This window comes from Salvia hispanica, chromosome 2 (genome assembly GCF_029641045.1).
Source record: "Salvia hispanica isolate PSC_SH4W2 chromosome 2, Shi_PSC_v1, whole genome shotgun sequence".
NCBI lineage: Eukaryota > Viridiplantae > Streptophyta > Magnoliopsida > Lamiales > Lamiaceae > Salvia > Salvia hispanica.
In genome coordinates this window covers 37,505,211-37,527,825 of record NC_142693.1, presented here as the reverse complement: position 1 = coordinate 37,527,825, position 22,615 = coordinate 37,505,211, and the positions used below count along the sequence as shown (strand labels likewise).

Sequence of the window (22,615 nt, the reverse complement as noted above, 5' to 3'; positions counted from 1 at the left end):
TATTACTTCCAATCGCAATTTACTAAACTCCCGTATCAACCTTTCTTCTTCCGTCAGGAAAGCTAGTTGCGAATGGTCCTTCCGGCTCAAAGCGTCTGCCACCACATTTGCTTTGTCAGGGTGGTAGTTGATGCCACAATCGTAGTCCTTCACTAGTTCAAGCCACCTTCGTTGTCGCATTTTTAATTCCTTCTGCTCGAATAAGTATTTCAAGCTCTTGTGGTCTGTAAAGATTTCGCGTCGAACTCCGTAGAGATGATGCCTCCAAATCTTTAGGGCATGTACCACTGCTGCTAACTCCAAATCGTGTGTTGGGTAGATCAACTCGTGTGGTCTCAACTGTCGTGACGCGTAGGCGATCACCTTGTTGTTTTGCATCAACACGCATCCTAGTCCAACCTTCGAAGCATCGGTGTAGGCTACGTAGTTCACTCCAGATTCTGGCACAGCTAAAACTGGCGCGGTGGTCAACTTCTCCTTCATGAGTTGAAAGCTTGCTTCACACTTTGGGGTCCAATTCACCTTGACTCCCTTCTTAAGTTGTTGCGTCATTGGTCTCGCTATCTTAGAGAACCCTTCTATAAACCTTCGGTAGTATCCTGCCTAGCCTAGGAAACTCCGAATCTCTTTTGGTGTTGATGGTGACTTCCATTGTTGTACCGCTTCAACCTTGGCGGGGTCCACTCTGATTCCTTCTGCCGATACGATATGTCCAAGAAAGTTTACTTCTTTCAGCCAAAATTCACACTTGCTGAATTTGGCGTATAGTTTTTCGTTTCTCAAAGTCTCCAAAGCGATTCGTAGATTCTCCTCGTGCTCCTTCTCGTTCTTCGAGTAGACTAAAACGTCATCGATAAATACCAAGATGAATTTATCCAAGTACGGGTGGAAAACCCGATTCATCAAATCCATGAATACCGCTGGAGCATTCGTTAAACCGAACGGCATCACAACAAACTCGTAGTGTCCATTTCTTGTGCGAAACGCAGTCTTGGGTATATCCACCCTTCGTACTCTTAGCTGATGATATCCGGACCTCAAGTCCATCTTTGAAAACACACCGGTTCCTCGAAGTTGATCAAACAAGTCATCGATCCTCGGCAGTGGATACTTGTTCTTGAGGGTCAATTTGTTCAATTCTCTATAGTCGATACACACATCCTCATCGACCCATCCTTCTTCTTCACAAAAAGTACTGCTGCACCCCACGGTGAGACACTAGGCCTAACGAAACCTAGGTCCATGTGCTCCCGGAGTTGTATCTTGAGTTCCTCCAACTCTTTAGGCGTCATTCGACATGGTGCTTTGGATACGGGTGCGGCTCCCGGCTCGAGGTCGATCGTGAACTCCAAATGTCGATCTGGTGGCGGTCCAGGTAACACTTCGGGAAAAAAAAACGTCTGGAAATTCTCGACGTCTTCCACTTTTCTTTCATCCTTCTCATTGCCGTGAAGATAGACGAGATAGGCAGGTAGTCCCTTTTTCATCTTCGCAGTAGCTTGCAGCGCCGAGATTATCGCGGTTCGTCGGTTCATCGAGATTCCATGATACACGATGAGTTCCTTTCCCGGAGCTTGTAGAGATATCTGCCTTTCCTTACAACGAATCGTCACAAAATTTGTAGTCAACCAGTCCATCCCTAAGATTATATCGATATCCTCCATCGTCATAACTTGCATATCGTGAGCGATTAACTTAAGTTCTCCCATAACAACTTCTACGTTCGAGCATGTTCGAGAGATTTCTATGATCTATGTACATAACACGACATTCAATTTCTTAGAAGCTCGATATAAGCAGTTCGTAAATGCGAAATATTTCTCGTCTCGTTCTATTGGTCATGTCTACACCTCTAGTTGGTGTATCATTTCAGCGCATGTCTGTCTGTAAAACTTATTTCCCACGTGTATCTTAAAAGATTTAAGCTCTCGCCTTCCCTTGCCGTGTCCCATCAAGAACTCAGAATATTTATTAAGAACTTAAATTTTAATCAAACAGTCTTAACTTGGATATGGAGCGATTTCAACTCGAAGAAGCACCACAAAATGTCTTTCATCGGAAAGGCTCCAAACTTAATCAAGGAAACAAGAATAACATTTCTAGCTCGACACTTTCAAATCTCATCATTGACAATTGGTTTGAAACTAAGCAAGGACTAAGTTCCATTGAACTTAACTTGTCCATTCTGAGAATTAAATGGTTTAGAGGTATCAAGTAAAACCCATAGAGCTTGAGAATTTACTTCTGACGAGAGCTCGAAAGAACATAAGGTAGGTCATGAAAACAGGATGAAAGTTTATTGGGTATGTGTCAAAGTTTATTGGGTTCGTGTCCTTATCATGTGATAAGGCTAATTTCATGCATCGGTTATAAGTATAAATTTTGTGATTTCCTGGGTCTAACAAATCTTTTTGAGCCAGGTGTGTAGAGAAAATGTCAGTCCCAGGAAGAAGATAGATATTACCTGGTGAAGGAAAATGGCAAGGGAAAATTAAGCAGAAGGATGAAAAACAACTAGACTGAAGAGCATCGTTTGAAGGGCAAAATAAGAATCACAAAGAACAGTCTAGAAGCTTTATCCACTATAAAAAGGAGCACGCAAACAACATGACGATTGTCACCTTTCTAGCTCCTAGCTTAGTTTTCTACTTTTCTACACACTCAGTTTGAGGGAAATTTTCTGGGGGTTTCTCGTTTCATAGGAAGTGTGGGTGCAACACCGTCTCTACGGAGGCGAAGAAACAATTATCTTTTATTTTCTGTTTGCTTTTGGTACTCGCCGAGTCGTCGCTGTTCGAGGCTCGGCTTTTGTGTTGTTTCTATCGTTGGATATTTCGTATTTTGCAATGGATATTTCTGTTTATGTTTCGTTTATCTTGTTGTGTTGTTTTGGGATCGATTTGCTGATTTTTGTTGGTTGATCTAAGTTTGAAGCTGGTTTGTGAGAAATCTGTTGTTGATCGGAGAAATCTACGTAGATCAGTGAGAATCCGAGGTGGAAATGATGTTTGGTGGTTGTGGATGGCTTGGATCCGGAGTGGATTAAGCGTCCCGTGACTGGATCTGTGTGTTTGAAGTTTCATTTAGTTGTTTAAATTCTGCATTCTCGTTTTACCTCGTCTAGTAGCCGTAGATCTGCCTTAGTTTTAACTGTTCTTCGTTTTTACTGCTTTTAATTCTGTCTGCTTCGTGTCGATTTACATTTTTGCTCTGTTTCTTAACTGGTTATTTCTTGGTAAATGTTGAAGAAGATGATGTTGCTGTTAGTTGGTCATTTAGTTAGTTATTTTGTAGCTTTTCAATCGTACTCTACCTTTTCAGAAAATGGTCCCCACATTCAATTGTTTTCTTAGATCTAGTAATTGTCTCGCTTGTTCAAGTTTATAATCATGTTTCCTGTTTCTGCCTAGATCTAGCTGTTAGGGTAACATATTTCTATTACCAAGTCTAGGAAGTAAAGCTCAACCCTAAAAATGCGTGGCAGCAGCCAACAAAAATAGTTCCCGAGTCTTTGAACATGTTTATTTGCGCATTTATCTCTGTGGGATTGATCCCTACTTCCCTGTGCTAATTTTAATATACGTGGTTGAGGGTTTTGAAGAGGTATTCCGTGTGTCCGACGACCGAGATCTTCCATCGATCCGTGAGTTGCTAGACCCTGAGATCTAGTGGATTCGCTAGACTCAGGAAGCTTGATATTCCATATTGTGCACACAGTCTAGCACCAGCTACTTCATCATGTCGACACGATAACGACAAAAACTTCGTGTCGTGTTCGTGTTACACGTTAAGAAATAATAATAATAATAATAATAATAATAATAATAATAATAATAATAATAATAATATATTCCTTATTATTATTATTATTATTATTATTATTATTTTATTTATTTTAAAATTTTAAATTTTAAATTTTAATATTATAAATAATAATAAATTTAAAATTTAATATTAGAAATAATATTCATATATTATAATATTATTATTATAGTGTCATTATTGTGTCGTGTAATATATGTGTTGTTATCGTGTCGTGTTGACCCGAAGTGGTTCGTGTCGTCACTGCTCAACCTGCACATAGGGAAAACACATGCAGGGCTGAGTATTTTAAACATACTCAGTGGACTCATGCCAAAACGTTTTAATAGTTATGCCACCCTTGTTGGGACTACCGCAGCGGAAGACACGGAAAACAAACAGGTCCTTAACAGATCTATTTAGGTGATTATGCATTCGACTCCAATTTCATGCAATAAACATAGATCTATAGATATAACATCAAAAAACACACAATCATGCATATCCGATGTAGATTCGATTGTTACCTCATAATCCATCATTGGATTGACGTTGCTAGCTGCACCACCCGGGGATCCTTGGTTTATCGACCACGAATCTTCCGTACTATTCCCTTGTCCTTGATTCTCCATCCGTGTGGGCGGATCTTAGATTATCAATTAAATAACTTTGAATGGATCTAAGGAAACCCAATACAAACACCAAATCGTCTAGATCTAATCATATGAATTAGGATAGATCAAGAACAATAATCAAAACCCTAATTCTCCCACGTGCTAGGCACGAAAATCGAGACCAAGTGAGAGAGAAGAGGGAGGCGCCGATTTGCCTCCTAGGGTCAGGGTTTTGTGTTGTCTTGGATTGTGTGCTAGGGTTTCCATTTCATTCATTATTTATAGTGGACCTTATTGGGCTAGTAAGGGGATCCATTGAATGACTTAAATGTTGGGCTTACCCATTAGATAATTAACTAATTAAATCAAATGACCCATGATTTAATATATTATCAATGGAATATTATTTTGTTCCACTAAAGAATAATATTGCACTCCCACTTAAATCACCAAATTACAAATAACTTGAGTCTATTTTATTTTATAATATTTCCCGCGTTTAAGATTATCTTGATCCGTCAATTTAATTCTTTTGTCTGCTATGTGACTAGAGTTAAATTAATTCTCCAAAGAGTTTTTCTAGTTTGAAACTTTATTTATTATTCGTGGAATAAATTCCAACTGCGCAGATTTCTGAATAATAAATTCCTCTTTCAAACACCTCATTGGGGATCACCCTTTTAGGGATTTAATCATACCACATTGGGCACGCGAATTCTATGAAATAATATTCCAATACCTTCATGTTATTCAATTACTACCACCCAAGATATCATGAACTTGAGTTACGTACAAACTCTCACATATTGATAAGTCAAAGTGGCGTTTGATTGAATAAACAATATTGATATTAATATCATAGACTAGAACATACTAAACTTTCTGAAATATATTCTTTCAGTAGATAGCAATAAAGAATACATTTTGGATTAGATCCTTTCAGTGCTTTACCACACCGGTGTTACTAATCTCTTCTTAGGTAAGAGAGAATTATCACAAACACCGGAACCGTACCAATAGGTAGCCAAAGCCTATCTAGGTTGTGAATACGTTTTTCTTCTTACTAGATCTGGCCAAGTCCCCTACTGGAAAACTCATGAGGAGATTCATCGAATTTTCCTACTTGACCTTCTTATTAAAAAGCCTTAGACTTGTTTATTATATTTCCATAATAAACCATTATATTATATTATATATTCTCATAAATAGGTAAACAAGTGGACGTGGCATGTACGCTCGAAGCATCTTTTAGTATACAAACCCCAACAATCTCCCACTTATACTCAAAGAATGCTTTCGAGTATACCAACCGCTTTATTGGCCTTGTGCTACATATTCACACATATTTTCTCCCACTTATACTCAAAGCAGGCTTTGGCCACTATGTACTCAAAACTATAATTCTTTAAAAGAATCTACCAACATAGTTTGCCAGAGTACATAAAACGAAAATATACCTGTAATTTATAACCTTAATTCTTGCTAAGGAGCACGATTATTTGATCAAAATATTTCTAGGCCCTTTGATCCAGTGGAATAATTTTATGTGCCTTTCTCAAGTGCACTTATACATATTCCTCTATCAAAATCCATTATTTTGATCCTTCTGAATTTCTACTAATTAAAGTAGAATACCTATAGCAATATATAAAGTTTTAATCATGTCGAATATGATTCCCAAAACTTTAATTATGCAATACCAACTTAACTTGGTATTAACTTTGCTATATGATTTGTGATGTAAATTTATGTATGAACATAATTATCTCATCACAATGACTAATTGGAAATTAGTCCTTATGACAAAATAAAACCGAATGATTGCATTCTTTGTTTTATAGTCATAAATTCCAAGAGTTCATTTATTTAACCATTTTTTGTGAATTTTAGAAATACTTCCTTTGGAAACCCAAAAGTAATTCTAATTTTTAATAGCTCACTTGGAAATATCTTTTAATGTTATTAGAGTCTTAGAAAGTGTGCAATTAATCACTTCTTTCAATCTAGGGTGTTAACCCCTTTAACTCTATCAAACATTACCTTAATTCCATTTATGAATATTCTATGAGACAAATTTTAGCTCCCACTTTTAAAAGTAGAGAAATAACAGTCTCAATATTCTTTAAGGCTATTAAAACAATTTAAATAGTGTCTGGAGTTAAATTCACTCTAGTTTAATAAAACGAGTCATGATGTTTCTTATTAAACACTTAGAATTTAATTATTCATTAAGAAAAAACTCCCACTATTTTAATTATCACTTTCACAACAAAATAAATAAAACAATAACTAATCAAATAGTCAACTCTAGGCTTGGAACATTAAAACAAATTTAATGTGCACACTATATTTACTACACAAGAATTTCTAGTATTTATAATAAATACTTATCTTGTTTCTAGTTGAATTTATTTTACTTGTCTTGTAATCAATTATTGTGATTATTTTTCTCACACCTTTATTTGAACAAACGCGATCATAAGATCATTTTATTTTGTATTGAATCCATGTCGAACATTAATGTTCTCTTGACTCATCAACAAAATAATGATTCAAAAGACTTAAGGATTAAAGAAACTTAATAATCAATATTTCTAGAAGAAAACTTCATAATAATTGAATCAACAAATTTAGTCACAAGTAAACATTTTGATATTAACCATGTTATATTTGATGTCATAAATAACTGGATAATCAAAATTTCATTTATCTATTAATGCAAGCATTATAAAATGACATCAATAATCCAAAAACACAATTGATAGTCTAGGAATAAAATTCCACATCAATAATCCATATGATATCAAAACCAAACAATGTACAAGTATCAAAAATCCTCAAAAATTCAACAATGTAAATAAAGCAAAATAAGACTTTCATTGTTCAAAACATAAATGTCATAGCTAGATTAAGATCATGTCTTCCTCCTAATCACATTGGGTTGGCTCGAACTCTCTGCCATGTCAGACTTGCGTCTTAGGTCAGTGGAGTTATTGACCATCCCACCCTCCATCATCCTTATCTGGACTTGTGCCTCAATGAGCTTGCTAGAGAGTACTAGAAGAGATGTTGGCCAAAGCTTGTCCATTATCTCTTTCTTTACTTTCTCATAGCTCTTTGGAAGTCCGTCGAGAATCATGAGTTGTTGGGTTTCTGGGCCTATTTTCCCACCCAACGCCTCGAGTCTATCAAAACCGTCAACCATTTCCATGACATAGTCGTTAATGTTTTGGTTCTTCTTCAAGACCGTTCTTCTCAAAATGTTCACCACCGATCTCATGAGACACTTGGTGGACATTTCATCAAACCATTTAGGTTCTTCAATCAATGACCTGTCGGGCTTGTCAATCCTGCCAAGAGCATTGCCGACCGAGGCCAACAAAAACCTCTTGACATGACCGCTCGCGGTATCCCATCGATCACAATCATCCTTTTCCTTGTCTGATATGTAATAAGCAGAGGGGCGATCCATAGTGAGGACCAACCTCAAATGGCTAGCCAACTGATCAATGTCAAGTCTCCTTTTCCAATCCAAATAAGAAACAGAATCGCATTCCTTTGATTTAAGGATCGCACTAGTAAACATCTTTCGTTCATGCTGAGAATAAAGACCAATAATATAAACATGTAAAATTTCAAAGAATTGCAAATAACCACAAAACAATTCATCAATTTTACATCCACAAAAATCAAGCACAAACGTTCTTCTACTAGGAAGCCGTGTCATATTCATGCAAGAAATTTATTATTTTTACTGGCCACAATGTCGACAGATAGTCCAGAGACCATAAAAATGGCATGACTGACTAACAATGCTAAAGCGTATAACCATAAAATTAAGCACTAAGGATTCTTTACTTGTGCGTGAACTCCTCTAAAGAAAGGTCGAACCGGACAAGCACCTCCTCCTATAGCTCCCTCTAAGCATTATTAAAATACAATCCTTATAATTTCGCAGCAATATTGCTCCGGTAAAGACCAGTCGCGATATTACTGAAAAACTAATTTTACGATTTTAATACCCCTTTATCTAGAGAAGTCCAAACTTACGAACTGGTAATGTTCCTCCCATAAAGACAGGCCGGTCACTACTTCGCACTAAGACCAATTTTATGGAGGCCATATACAAACGTGTTGTAATTATCGCTTCATATTTTCTTGTTGGTGGTTTTAATAGTTTAATTATCACTTAAGCAGATAAGGCAGATATCCACATTCAAAGTATAATTAAACATGTACTAGCTATGCATGAAAAGCAACAAGCACATAAGCGATGCACGAGTCAAACTAGATTTTAACAAATAAAATCATAACTCAAATTAAAATCCATCAATCATCAATAAAACATGTAAACACATTTACATAAGGTTCACATAAACATAATGACGAAAATTGATCATTTAATTAAGCATTTAAAATAGATAGAATTAAAATTCTATCTTCACATAAACAAGATTATCTAGACATTAAGTCCAATCTTAAACAATCATACATTATTAGTTATTAATAACGTATCTTGATTATTAGAATTACCTTTTAATATTATTAGGATTTACTTAGATAGAATCAATCCATCCTTATCCTAAAATTAATATCTAGGCGTATATCATAAAAGATTAGCTAAGTCTCAGTTTAAAATGTCCATTTGGATACATAAATGCGCATTTATCCAATTAAGACTAAATCCATTTAAACACACCAATTAAATTCGAGAATTAAAATTCTCATAGCTTTCAAATAAAATCTCATGTCAAGAAGAATCTTATTACATCTTTAATTCAAAATGATGTTTTCTAGATGAAATAAAATTCACCTTCATCAAAATTAAAGACAAAATTCAACTTAAATAAATAATTAAGGATTTTAATAGCAAAATTAATGCTCTATGAATTTTCATACCTTTAAATCACATTTGATGTTATCTAGATGAAACAAATTCACCTTCATCAAAATTAAAGATAAATTCAAATTAAACTAGGAATTGAATTCCAATTAAAATCCAATTAATCATTTAACACTTTAATAATTTAGGATTTTAGTAGCATGTTAATGCCAAATGAATTTTTCACTTCTTTAATTAATCCGATGTTATCTAGATGAAATAAAATTCACCTATATCATATTAAAGACAAAATTCAAACTAGGATTAGATTCCAATTAAAATCCATTCAATTATTAAATATGTAATTTTCAAAATTTTAAGGTTTATAAAACAATTGAAAACTTATGTCTTTTCCTTAGGTATATTTCTAGGAAATAATTTCATAACACACCAATTAAAATAAAGACAATTTCAATTAAACCTTAAAAAAAATATGAAAGCATATAGAGAGAATATTCTTTAAAATTCCATACAATTATGGAAAAGCCAAAAATTAGATCAATCAAATATTGAATTTCCTTATATTAATTACCATGATATTATCTAGATGGAAATAATTCACCAAAATCAACTAATTAACAAATTAAATCAATTATTTGACTGATTATTCAATTGACAATATTAAAGAAGGCAATTATTCTCTTTAAATTAGAATCTTGACTTAATTGCAAAATCATTCTAATTCCCACAAGATATTTAATTGTTCTAGGTTTAGGATTTTAAACCACAATTATAAATTATGTGCATTAAGAAACAAAAACACGAAAACGAAAAACGAAGACGAGACGACGCGACCAAAACCCTAATTAGGGTTTAGGCCGCCACTGGGCCTCGCAGCAGCTGCTGCTGCCGCGTCTGACCTCCGCCGCCTCTCGCGGCTGCCGGCACTGCTCCCACTGCAGCGTCGCCGCTGCTGCTCCTGTCCGCCGGTCGCCTCTGCCGCTCCCACTGGAGCAGCCGGCTCTGACCAGCAATGAAGATTGCCGCTGCCTCCGTCACTCACATTGGAAGAGCCGCCGCTGTCCAGCAACGAAGACCTCCGGCGTTGCAGACGCCGTTCTTCGGAGATGGAGCGGCTGCTAGCACCACCGATCAGCCATGACTGCCAGAATGCGGCGTGTCTGCCGCTGACTTCCTGAAGACGCTGCTGCCGTGATTGGATCAACAAGGATCTACGGCTGCCGTCTTCATCAACGCCAACGTGAAGGAGCTGCTCTGACTGCAGAGTTGCTGCCGTCCAGCCTCTCGCTCGCTGCTGTCACGCGGCTCTGCAGCCGCTGCCCGGCGCTGCTGTCCGAACACGATGTAGTCGCTGCCGGAGCTGCTGCCCGCTGACACCTCCGACCAGCCGAAGCCGCTGCCGCCTTTTCTCACCAGATTTGGATCGGCGATCCCTGATGAAGGCAGCCCGGTATTCGAACACACCTAGGGTTTAACCCTTGTGTTCCTTTGTTCGTTTTTAATTTAAATCAACTAGATTCATCGCGGTCGCTTCGCTTGACCGCGATCTTAAATCTTAATTAATCGTTTCTTAATTTGTAACAATCTTTTATGTTCATATCAAATATGTATATTTAAACATCTAGCCTTTAGCAATTTAAATTGTTCTAGCATATTAAGAACATAAAACTATAGATCTATGAATACTTGCTTAGATCTAGAATATTCTGGTGAAAAACTCAAATAAAATTCAAGATTCATAATATTCTTTCATCGATCCAAGTATTCAATCATGGACCACTTTATTTCTTGATTCAAACACATACATATATGTAATCAACAAACATATAATCTAGTATATATTATTTAGAATATATGGATCTAATGATGTTCATCATAGATCTAGAATGTTTTTGTGAAAAACTTGAATAAAATTCAAGATTCATAATATTCTTTCATCGATCTAGAACATCATATCATAGATCCAAAAATAAAATCAAGAAAAACATAGATCGAACACATATTGCATTATTTTCGAAAATCCCAAGTTTTAACACTATAATTTTCGAAAAATTCAATTAATCAAATACATAATCAGAGCCTAAAAATTGACTTTGATACTAGTTGTTGGGACTACCGCAGCGGAAGACACTGAAAACAAACAGGTCCTTAACGGATCTATTTAGGTGATTATGCATTCGACTCCAATTTCATGCAATAAACATAGATCTATAGATATAACATCAAATAAACACATAATCATGCATATCCGATGTAGATTCGATTGTTACCTCATAATCCATCATTGGATTGACGTTGCTAGTTGCACCACACGGGGATCCTTGGTTTATCGACCACGAATCTTCCATACTATTCCATTGTCCTTGATTCTCCATCCGTGTGGGCGAAACACCAAATCGTCTAGATCTAATCCTATGAATTAGGATAGATCAAGAACAATAATCAAAACCCTAATTCTCCCACGTGCTAGGCATGAAAATCGAGACCAAGTGAGAGAGAAGAGGGAGGCGCCGATTTGACTCCTAGGGTTAGGGTTTTGTGTTGTCTTGGATTGTATGCTAGGGTTTCCATTTCATTCATTATTTATAGTGGACCTTATTGGGCTAGTAAGGGGATCCATGGAATGACTTAAGTGTTGGGCTCACCCATTAGATAATTAACTAATTAAATCAAATGACCCATGATTTAATATATTATCAATGGAATATTATTTTGTTCCACTAAAGAATAATATTGCACTCCCACTTAAATCATCAAATTACAAATAACTTGGGTCCATTTTATTTTATAATATTTCCCGCGTTTAAGATTATCTTGATCCGTCAATTTAATTCTTTTGTCTGCTATGTGACTAGAGTTAAATAAATTCTCCAAAGAGTTTTTCTAGTTTGAAACTTTATTTATTATTCGTGGAATAAATTCCAACTGCGTAGATTTCTGAATAATAAATTCCTCTTTCAAACACCTCATTGGGGATCACCCATTTAGGGATTTAATCATACCACACTGGGCACGCGAATTCTATGAAATAATATTCCAATACCTTCATGTTATTCAATTACTACCACCCAAGATATCATGAACTTGAGTTACGTACAAACTCTCACATATTGATAAGTCAAAGTGGCGTTTGATTGAATAAACAATATTGATATTAATATCATAGACTAGAAAATACTAAACTTTCTTAAATATATTCTTTCAGTAGATAGCAATAAAGAATACATTTCGGATTAGATCCTTTCAGTGCTTTACCACACTGGTGTTACTAATCTATTCTTAGGTAAGAGAGAATTATCACAAACACCGCAACCGTACCAATAGGTAGCCAAAGCCTATCTAGGTTGTGAATACGTTTTTCTTCTTACTAGATCTGGCCAAGTCCCCTACTGGAAAACTCATGAGGAGATTCATCGAATTTTCCTACTTGACCTTCTTAGTAAAAAGTCTTAGACTTGTTTATTATATTTCAATAATAAACCATTATATTATATTATATATTCTCATAAATAGGTAAACAAGTGGACGTGGCGTTTCTCGTATACATGCACAAACTGACTGTACAAAGGCATGTACGCTCGAACCATCTTTTAGTATACAAACCTCAACAACCCCTACCATAGTGAACTCGAGTTTTTGCATTTATTTAAAGAATAACATCGAGTATCACAAAAATATTTCATGGACAGGCCAGTCAAACAATACCTCCCATTTTCTCATCAATCAACAATATCATGGTGCGGCGAAGTGTGGCCACACTTTCTCCCACGAGACCGGCCGACTAGCAAGGACGGCTCCTGATCTCCCGTGTACACTAGCCTGATAGGGTTTGCGGCCCTACTCAGACCCGAATTCGTTTATATAACCCTATAGCCTAATGGAGCATACTCGCAAACTAGGCATCAGGCACACACAATATCCAAAACAATCACAGGCATGGCATAACAGTTTAATCCGCCCTTATTTTTTCACTTTCATAAATTTGCAACATAAATGAGTTTAAGAATAAAGCCCACCTCGATTCCTAGATCACAAGTATGTTCTTCTTCTTGCTATCACTCTGTGAGCGCGAGTTATCACCTTTAATTTATGTATTACAAGTAAGTCTCAATCATTGATCAAAATCATGCATGTTCCCACGTTTCCCTTTTTCCCATCGATTAGTTTTAATATCACCATTCAAAATCAAATTACGATTATCATATCGCTTTTACTCGCACAACACTCCAGATTTATCATCAAATCGTGTCACGCATGAGTGTTTTCAAAACACACCCACACACACACACCAACACACACACACACATGTGCATCCCATTCATCAATTAATTTCCCCATCACTCAATCTAAATGCATGTGGACTCAAGAACACCGATTAATCGGTAGATGAAGAAAAGATCAAAATAAAAATACCTTTTTCGATAGAATGAACGGTAGAAACAAAGTGGTAGCCTTGATTCTTCAAAGATTCTTGAATTTCAACTTCAATTCTTCTCCAAAAGATGAAGAAATATTGGAGAAAGTAGAAGAAAATTTTGAGAGAGTGGGGAGAGAGAGAGATCGACATGAGGTAGAGGGGGGGGGGGGCGATTTTTGTGATGCTAGGGTTTAGGTTCTCACTCTTATATTTATAGAGTGCAAGATTTAATCCCACAATTAATTAAATAAAAGATTTGAGGAGATATGGTGGTTGTGGTTGGCGAAATTTTGGAGAGAAAAATAGGGGAGTTCGAATTTTAGGCTATTTATTTAGCCTATAATTTAATTTGAATATTTCACGGAGTAGGATAAAATATCACGGAGCAGAATAAAATAATAAACTCCCCAATTAATATGAAATAGGCGTGATTTTTGAATCTCTACACAAGGATTCAAATTAAAATCCTAATTTAAATAGGATTTGGCAAGATCTTCTTAGATATGGCAAGATATGCTAGGATATTTGAATTTATTTATGGAAGAGAATAAATAAGGGATCAAATAATATAATAATAAAATCCCTTCTCCCATAAAGTAGGAGATTTCGAAATCTCCATGAAATAATGTGGGGTTCGAAAATTTCATGAAATAAATAAGGAATAATCGGACTTTGGAATTAATTTAAATAATTATCCCAAGCAATAATTAAATCCAAGAAAAATAGGATTTCTTTCCAATAAATAGGAGGGTCGAAAATTCCATATGAATAAATAATGCTCCTATTTAATTCTCACTCATCCCTTAGGAAAATAATTCACCACAATATTATTTCACCCCGCATAAAAAATATTCACATATTCACATCACAAATCCACCATTCTAATTTCACCGCCACGTCACATTTTCAACGACTTTGACCATTCCACGGCCACGTCATATTTTCCAAAATCTTGACTATTCAATAGCCACGTCATATATTCAATAAGTTTGACTATTCAACTCCATCTCAACTCCAAATCGCAATTAGGTCACAAGGAATCATGCAATAAATTACTCATAATTTCATCCACATATTTCATAGCATTAAAAGCATTAAATGCAAAATTTTCACATCTCAAAAATTTGGATTCGAAAAAGTGGATTGTTACAGATAGAGTAGCAGCTTTTGTCGAGGGGGTTTTAAGAAATGTTAAAAAAGTGGATGGAAGAAAAATTAGTGAAATGGAGGTTTCACTTGTACATATTAGTTTTAAATGATATATGAGTGTAATAAGTTAGTGGAATATGTGGTCGTTTAACTATTTATGCTAATTATGAATCGGGACTCCAACTAACTAAAATGAAAAAATGGGACTCTTAATTTTTGGTTGGTGTATTAGGAGATGTTTTATCTAATGTGGCAGCGTGGCAGGTGATCCTTACCGCTATAAAACTACTGCACACGACACGACCATCATTGCAACACAAATCCACACCTCTCTCTCTCTCTTTGTGTTTCTCTTACCAGCCATGGCGCAGCAGCTCCATTTCCTTATGATCCCACTCATGGCACAGAGCCACATAATCCCCCTCACCGACTTCGCCAAATCCCTAGCCCGCCGCGGCGCCCTCGTCTCCATCGTCACCACCCCTCTCAACGCCAAGCGCTACAACTCCACTGACAGGGCCCTCGATCTAGCAAATCTCGCTAAAGATCTTCCTCAATATTCCTTTCTTTATTTTAGCATATCTCTTATTTTAGTTATTTATCTTTAGTTATTTTGCATATCTTCTGTAATCTTTTATTTTAATTATCTTGCTTGATTAGCAAGATAGGTTTAGGATTTAGAATTCTATAAATAATAGAATTCTATAGTATTTTGCTCCATTTAGAATTAAGAAATAAAATACTTCTTTTCTCATTCTTGTTCCAAAACCCTAGAACTTCAACTAGGGATTATCTCTTTTGCTCCGTTAAATCTTCGTGTGCTCTACAAACCTCTCGATAGGGAACTTAAACCCTATCAATTGGTGCTTTCCATTGATTACTCTTCCTCCATCAAAATTGATCTCTCAAAATACCTCGACTCACGCTAGTTCACAAAAATCTTTCTCCAATCTGTCAAAAACTCAATGCACCTAGGATTTTCTCTACATACCATGCCTCTTCTCGAGGAATCACAACAGCATGCACTCCAGGATGTCAAGAATTTGCTCGTGGAATTACAGCAGCAACTCAATGCTCACGGCAAATTTTTAGCAAAGTTTGGGCAGCACTCGCTGACCGAGGAAGCGCCGATCAGCCTCGACGCGTGCTCGCCTCAACTTTCGACGTGGCATACTCGGCCACCCGATGTGAACCGTCAACTTCGCGCACTTCCCTCTGGCAGCAGCAACTCATCAGTCCAACCGCCGCAGCCAAAGGTTGCTTCATCAACTTGGACTTGGAGACCTCCGCCGTCACGCACCATTGGAGAATTTGTCCCCACCCGTGTTCGAATTGAAGCACCTCTCTTCAACGGGGATAACCCGTTAGGTTGGATTTTTGTTATTCAAGACTATTTCAATTATTTTGTCACTGATGAATCGGTTCGCTTGGCCGTGGTTGAAAACATTATTGAACAACCGGCGTTGGATTGGTTTCATAATTATCAAAAGTCTGACATGAAGGGTTCGTGGGAGGATTTCTTGGTGGCAGTTCGTTACCATTTTGCTCCGGAAGTAGACGACGAAGAGCGATTAGGTGGCAGTTCATTGTGTGCTGGCATTCCCAATGAGGTGTTGGACGTCGTAAGCCCACAGAGACTGGAGACGGGGTATCCGATGATTGCAATACTTTGGATGGAAAATTAGAGGATGCGCGCGTGCTTCCGATGTGCAACAAGCATCTTCATGGCGCCACTCCTGTTGAGAACTCGGAGGGCCGTGAGAATTTTATGGAGGTGGCTGTGTCTAATGGACTAGCTGCTTCTATGATTTTTGAGGAATCTGCAGCTATGTTGAAAGAGGATGTGGCTGCCCTTGTTCCATTTGAATCTGAGCAACCAACTGGATCTTTTGAAATTAAGGAGTTAAATGAGCTCAATTCATTCCTTTGCACAGATAGATCAAAGTCATACTCTGTATTGGAATTTTTGGGCATCAATACTGAGTTGCAACCCCAAAATTGCAATGTGATTAATGGTAAATTGCGTGTTTTGTCAGGAGATATACAAGGTGATTTCGGAGATGCAACAGGACTTCTTGATCGATATGGTGATGCTCGCACTATACCACCGAGCAAAATTCCCGATGATGTAGTTGTTCTTTCTGTTGCATCGAAACTTGTAAACGTTGTCTCCCATGGAAGTGATGCCAGAATTTACATAGATGGAGCAACTCCCACACTATCTTATAGTGATGATATGAAGGCGTCCTTTTGTGGAGATGCCAAATGGAGCCGAGCATCCCTTCAGTTTGGTGCAAACAACGGCGTTCTTATATTTGATCCGGGAGCTTTTGTGCCTAATGATAGTCGTAATCCGGCGTCATCCAATTTCTTAGTGATAATTTGTCATAGCTTGACACAGGAATTAACTCTGGAGGAGGTGGTCGATGTTTCAATATTACCTCGAGCAAGGATTTTCAGTGAGTACGCCAACCGGCCTTTCAGCCACAACTCTGCTGACCACCATTTCTGCAGCGCCCCAGCCCGTCGTAGATTCTATGACAACCTACCGGCTGTTCGGCACCATTTCCATGCAGGAATGCGAATCCCCGCGCAGCAGATCAGCAAGCTGCCGGTTAGGCCTCAGAAGAGATGGTCTCGCCCCTCTTTTAAGGGGCATACAGAGAAGAAGCAGTTCTCCATCACTCAAGATCTCGAACCCGGCAACGTAGGCAATGAAGATGATTACTCACCGGAGACCACGGATGATAAAGTAGGAACGGAGATGAGAATGGTTGTTGATTTGGCCACCACTCTTGTACGTGTAGAGAACAAAAAGGTTATCACTTCTCTAAGCCTTCTTGGTAATCATATTGTTTTTTATTCTACTAGTTTCCTGGAGTTGACAGAAGATAGTAGAGAAGAGTTCTTGGGTAGAAATTGCAGAGTAATGCAAGGTCCGGCAACTGATCCGTCAAGAGTTCGAATGGCGAGAGAATCCTTTGAGAACAACCATTGGAACTCATTTAATCTACATCCTACGTGTGATCTAATTGGGAGAAATGCTTTGGAAAGTGTGTCTGTTATTGGCTGTCTTGAAGACATAATGTGGACCGGGTACTGCAAATTTTGAAGGAAAGAAAGATCTTCTCCTGCTACATTGAATCTACGAAGGCAGGATACGAGTTTGGTTGTTCTTATTTTGCCTTCCACCTTGAGGGCAAGGTGGTTTTCAACAGTGGGAGAGTTGATAGGGCCCTCGATCTAGCAAATCTCGCTAAAGATCTTCCTCAATATTCCTTTCTTTATTTTAGCATATCTCTTATTTTAGTTATTTATCTTTAGTTATTTTGCATATCTTCTGTAATCTTTTAGGATTTAGAATTCTATAGTATTTTGCTCCATTGAGAATTAAGAAATAAAATACTTCTTTTCTCATTCTTGTTCCAAAACCCTAGAACTTCAACTAGGGATTATCTCTTTTGCTCCGTTAAATCTTCATGTGCTCTACAAACCTCTCGATAGGGAACTTAAACCCTATCATCCACCCTCGCCTCCTCCCCCCTAATCCACCTCATCCCTCTCCACTTCCCCTGCCGCGAAGCCGGCCTCCCCGACGGCTGCGAGAATCTCGACGCCCTCAACTCCCTCGACCTCGCCCGCCAATTCTTCCACGCCTGCAGCTTGCTAAAAGCCCCCCTCCACGATCTCATCCGCCGCCTCCACCCCGCCCCTAACTGCATCATCTCCACCAGCACCATTTCCTGGACGTAGGACCTCGCCGACTCCTTCCGCATCCCTCGCTACGTCTTCGAAACCGTCTCCTGCTTCACTCTCCACTGCTCCAAAAACATCTCCCGCTTCATGTACTCTGTTTCCTCCGACTCTGAGCTTTTCCAGATTCCACAAATTCCACACAGGGTAGAATTTTCCAGAAATCAGCTGCTACATTTCCTGACCAAGGAGTCGGACTCGTTGACCGACCCGGAACCTGCTCCGCCCCGGGGCATGCTGGTGAACACGTTCCAGGAGCTTGAACCGTGGTATGTTAAAGCATGCATGGAGAAAAGAGGAAGCGTGTGGAGCGTCGGCCCGGTTTCTCTCTCAAACCGGGAGGCTTCAGAACGATTCTCGCGAGGGAACGAGGCCTCAATCGACGAGCATTACTGCCTGACGTGGCTGGATTCCATGGAAAGGAATTCAGTAGTGTATGCCTGTTTCGGGAGCTTGTGCACTTTATCAATTGAGCAGATAATCGAGATAGGTCTAGGGCTCGAAGAGTCTGGCTCTCCTTTCATTTGGATTATTAGGAAGCAGGAGAAGAGTAGTGGAAAGGTGGAGGAGTGGCTGGCGGCAGAGGGGTTCGAGGAGAGGGTGAGGGGGAGGGGGATGGTGGTGCGGGGCTGGGCGCCCCAGGTGATGATCCTGTCGCACCCATCCGTGGGAGGGTTTCTGACGCACTGTGGATGGAACTCACTCTGGAGGGAGTGGCGGCGGGCGTGCCCATGATCGCGTGGCCAATGTTTTCTGAGCAGTTTTACAATGAGAAAATGGTGGTGGATGTGTTGGGGATTGGGGTGAAGATTGGAGTGGAGAGCTACGCGGACAAGCAGGGTTTGGTGAGGCGGGAGCGGGTGGGATCTGCTGTGGTGAAATTGATGGGGGATAGAGAGATGAGAGAGAGAGCTGAGGCGCTTGCGAGAGCGGCGAGGGATGCGTATGAAGATGGTGGTTCGTCTTTCTTGAATGTCACGTTGTTTATTGAAGATGTGGTTAAAGCTAATGCAGAAATGGCAGTCAATGTATGATACAGTTACTAATCAAATGTACTACTAGGAATTAGACACATTGTTTCTGTTACTCGAGGTTGGTTAATTGGTTGGTTTTATCATGAAATAATGTCAATAAATTAATGGAACATGAGTCATGCATTTATAAATTATAAGAGTTGAATCAAATTCATTTCTTTGTTAGGACTATTTCTATCTTTTAACAAAAAATATATTTTTAATCTCTCTAACTGTTTTATTTTTCTTTACTATTTCATTCTTTCTTCACTTGTCTTTTCTAAAAAATTTTCTATACTTGCCTCGTTAGTATTTTTTTTTTCTCAATTCTCACGTAAAAGAAAAACATCAACTAAAAGTGGGACAGTTTACTTTTTTTAATGATAATAAATTAGTGAAATGAAATTCAAAAATATTATTCATTTATAAAAAAAATATTAAAAAATATGTAATGGATATTTAATACTATTTCATCCGTCTCATAGTAGATGTCACACTTTTCTTTTTACTTTGTCCTACAAAAGATGTCACATTTCCTCTTTTGGAAAAAGTTTCATCTCACATCAATTACTTCCTCCGTCCCACATAATTTGACCCAGTATTCCATTTTGGGTCGTCCCACATAATTTGTTTCATTTAACTTTTACCATTTTTGGTAGTGGACCTCATTCCTATTTCACATTTTACAATAAAACTACTCCCTCCATCCTGGCTAAGATGACACATTGCTTAGCCGGCACGGGGTTTTAGGAGTTATTGGTTAAAGTGTTTAATTAGAGAGAGAAAAGGTGGGTGTAAGTATTAAAGTAGAGAGATAAAGAAAGATGGATATTTTAATAGGAGTGAGAAAAAGTGGGTGTAAGTATTAAAAAAGGAAATGTGTCATCTTAGTTGGGACAAACTAAAAAGGAAAACGTGTCATCTTAAGCGGGACGGACGGAGGATCCACATTCCATCAATTTTTCAACTCACTTTCTATTAGATTTCTTAAAAACCCGTGCCGGGTTAAAGTGTCTCAAATTATGCGGGACGGAGGGAATATAAAATTATATTTTCTCTCACTACTTTACACACAATACAAAATCTTCTAAAATCTCGTGTTAACTCTCAAGTGTGCCATCTACTTTGGAATATTCCAAAAATGAGAATATAAAAATTAATGCCAAATTTAATGCCACACGAAGACAGAGGTATTAAGTTTAGCGGCTGTAATCTTAAACAACATCATTTTTTGTGGAAGTAAGTGCGTAGTTGTATCATCATATAAAACTGATTAATTAAGTTTTGTGACTATAGGATCATATAAAATGATTTTTTTGTAAAGGTAAGTGCATCGTTGGATAGATCAAGTGATAGTTAATTAAGTGCATCGTTGTATAGATCAAGTGATTGTCTTAAAAAATTAAAGATAGAGATGTGAGATAAAGAAATTTGTAGAATTAGTATTTGCAAGTGCTTAAAAACAGATCCCACAATATTATGTAAGTCGATTGTGTCCAATGTGGCTGTCACTTTAATAGTACCAATTTTATCAACTATTCTCGATTTACGTTCATCCACTTTTTAAATTATTTTCCACAGCAAACATTTTTTAATTCAGACATTTTTTCAAACTACCCTATAATAAGATCGTAAATTCGTAAATGATGTGATAGGTTCTAGATTCATTTTATAATATATTCTCAGTCTGTTCAACTAGAATTGGGCAACCAATAAAAAAATATAGGTAATACAGTACTAGTAGCCATTAAAAACCAAGACAAGTAGCTCCACACGAAATCATTTTCATTGACCAATAAAATGCTCAATCGTGCGGTGTGTTCTAGAAGGTATGTGCATTGTAGTACCAGACAATCCATGTGGCTTTTTCTCTGCACTTTCTGGAGATACAATGCAGGTTTTAAATCTAGGAAATTTATAATTTACATGGGTCAGAGTTATTTATTCGGCCAACTAAACATTTAGATCGTTCGGTTGTCATCACTTACCACTCCCTCAATTCTCTTATAGTTTGAGCGAAATTTTTTAGCACGAAATTTAAGAAATAGATATTGAGTACGTTAAATAATTAGATAAAAAAGTAAGAGAGAAAAAAAAAAGTAGAAAGTGAATAAAGTAGAGAAAATAAAGTATAAAAGAGTAAAGTAAGAAAGAGAAAAAAGTTACTACTCCCTCCGTTCCGTGATAGTAGAGGCGTTTCTTTTCGGCACGAGATTTAAGAAAAATTGTGTTAAGTGAGTTAAATAAAAGAAGAATAAAGTAAAAAGTGAAAAATGTAGAGAGATGAAGAAATAATAAATTAGGAGAGAGTAAAGTAAGAGATAAGAATGTGTTGACTTTTGCTATAAAAGGAAATAACTCAACTACTATGGAACGTACCGAAATGACAAAATGACTCAACTACCGCGGAACGGAGGAAGTACTAAATATGAAAATGACTCAACTATGAGGGAATTTTCCTGAAAAGGAAAAATGACTCAACTATGAGAGAACGGAGAGAGTATTACATACTTTCTCTATTCTAAGGAAGATACCATTTTCTTGGATGACACGAAATTTTATGCAATTTTATATTGTGTGTTAAGTGGAGAGGGTAAAATAATAGAAAAGGAATAAAGTAGAAACAAAAGTGTTTCCATTTTTAGTTGTAAATCATTTTGATGGAGACAAATCAAAAAAGAAAGTGAGTCATCTTAAATGAGACAGAAGAAGTACTCCCTAGCTAGTTATCAAATTATTTTAATTGAATGGGGTTGATAAAATATTATCAAAGAATTATCCATTTAAGATTAAATTGTGAGATAATATCTCGTGAACCAAACATAAGTACATACTCCCTCCGTCCCATATTTGGAGTCGAATTTAGTTATGACACGGGTTTTAAGGAATTGGTGGAGTGTGTAATTAATGAAGTGAGATGGTGGAGTGTGTAATAAATGAAATGAGATGATGAAGTGTGTAATAAATGAAGTGAGTTGATTGAAGGTGGGTCCCTTTTTGACTTTTTGGTTTTTTATTTTTATTT

At 37.3% G+C, this 22,615-nt stretch overlaps 1 protein-coding gene and 1 pseudogene across 1 annotated transcript; one reads left to right on the top strand and one right to left on the bottom strand.

Annotated features, from left to right (window-relative positions):
* Positions 1–7,329: 7,329 nt before the first annotated feature.
* On the bottom strand, positions 7,330–8,001 carry LOC148932337 (uncharacterized). Its single transcript, XM_089065068.1, has one exon. It carries the CDS (start codon positions 7,999–8,001, stop codon positions 7,330–7,332), a length of 672 nt encoding a protein of 223 aa, XP_088921194.1.
* Positions 8,002–15,186: 7,185 nt separating this feature from the next.
* Positions 15,187–19,611, top strand: LOC148932336 (UDP-glycosyltransferase 73C6 pseudogene; annotated as a pseudogene).
* The last annotated feature ends 3,004 nt before the right edge of the window (positions 19,612–22,615 follow it).

What these genes read in the sequence shown, in the direction of transcription:
- LOC148932337 (XM_089065068.1), bottom strand. Translation starts at nt 8,001, where the DNA reads ATGTTTACTAGTGCGATCCTTAAATCAAAGGAATGCGATTCTGTTTCT.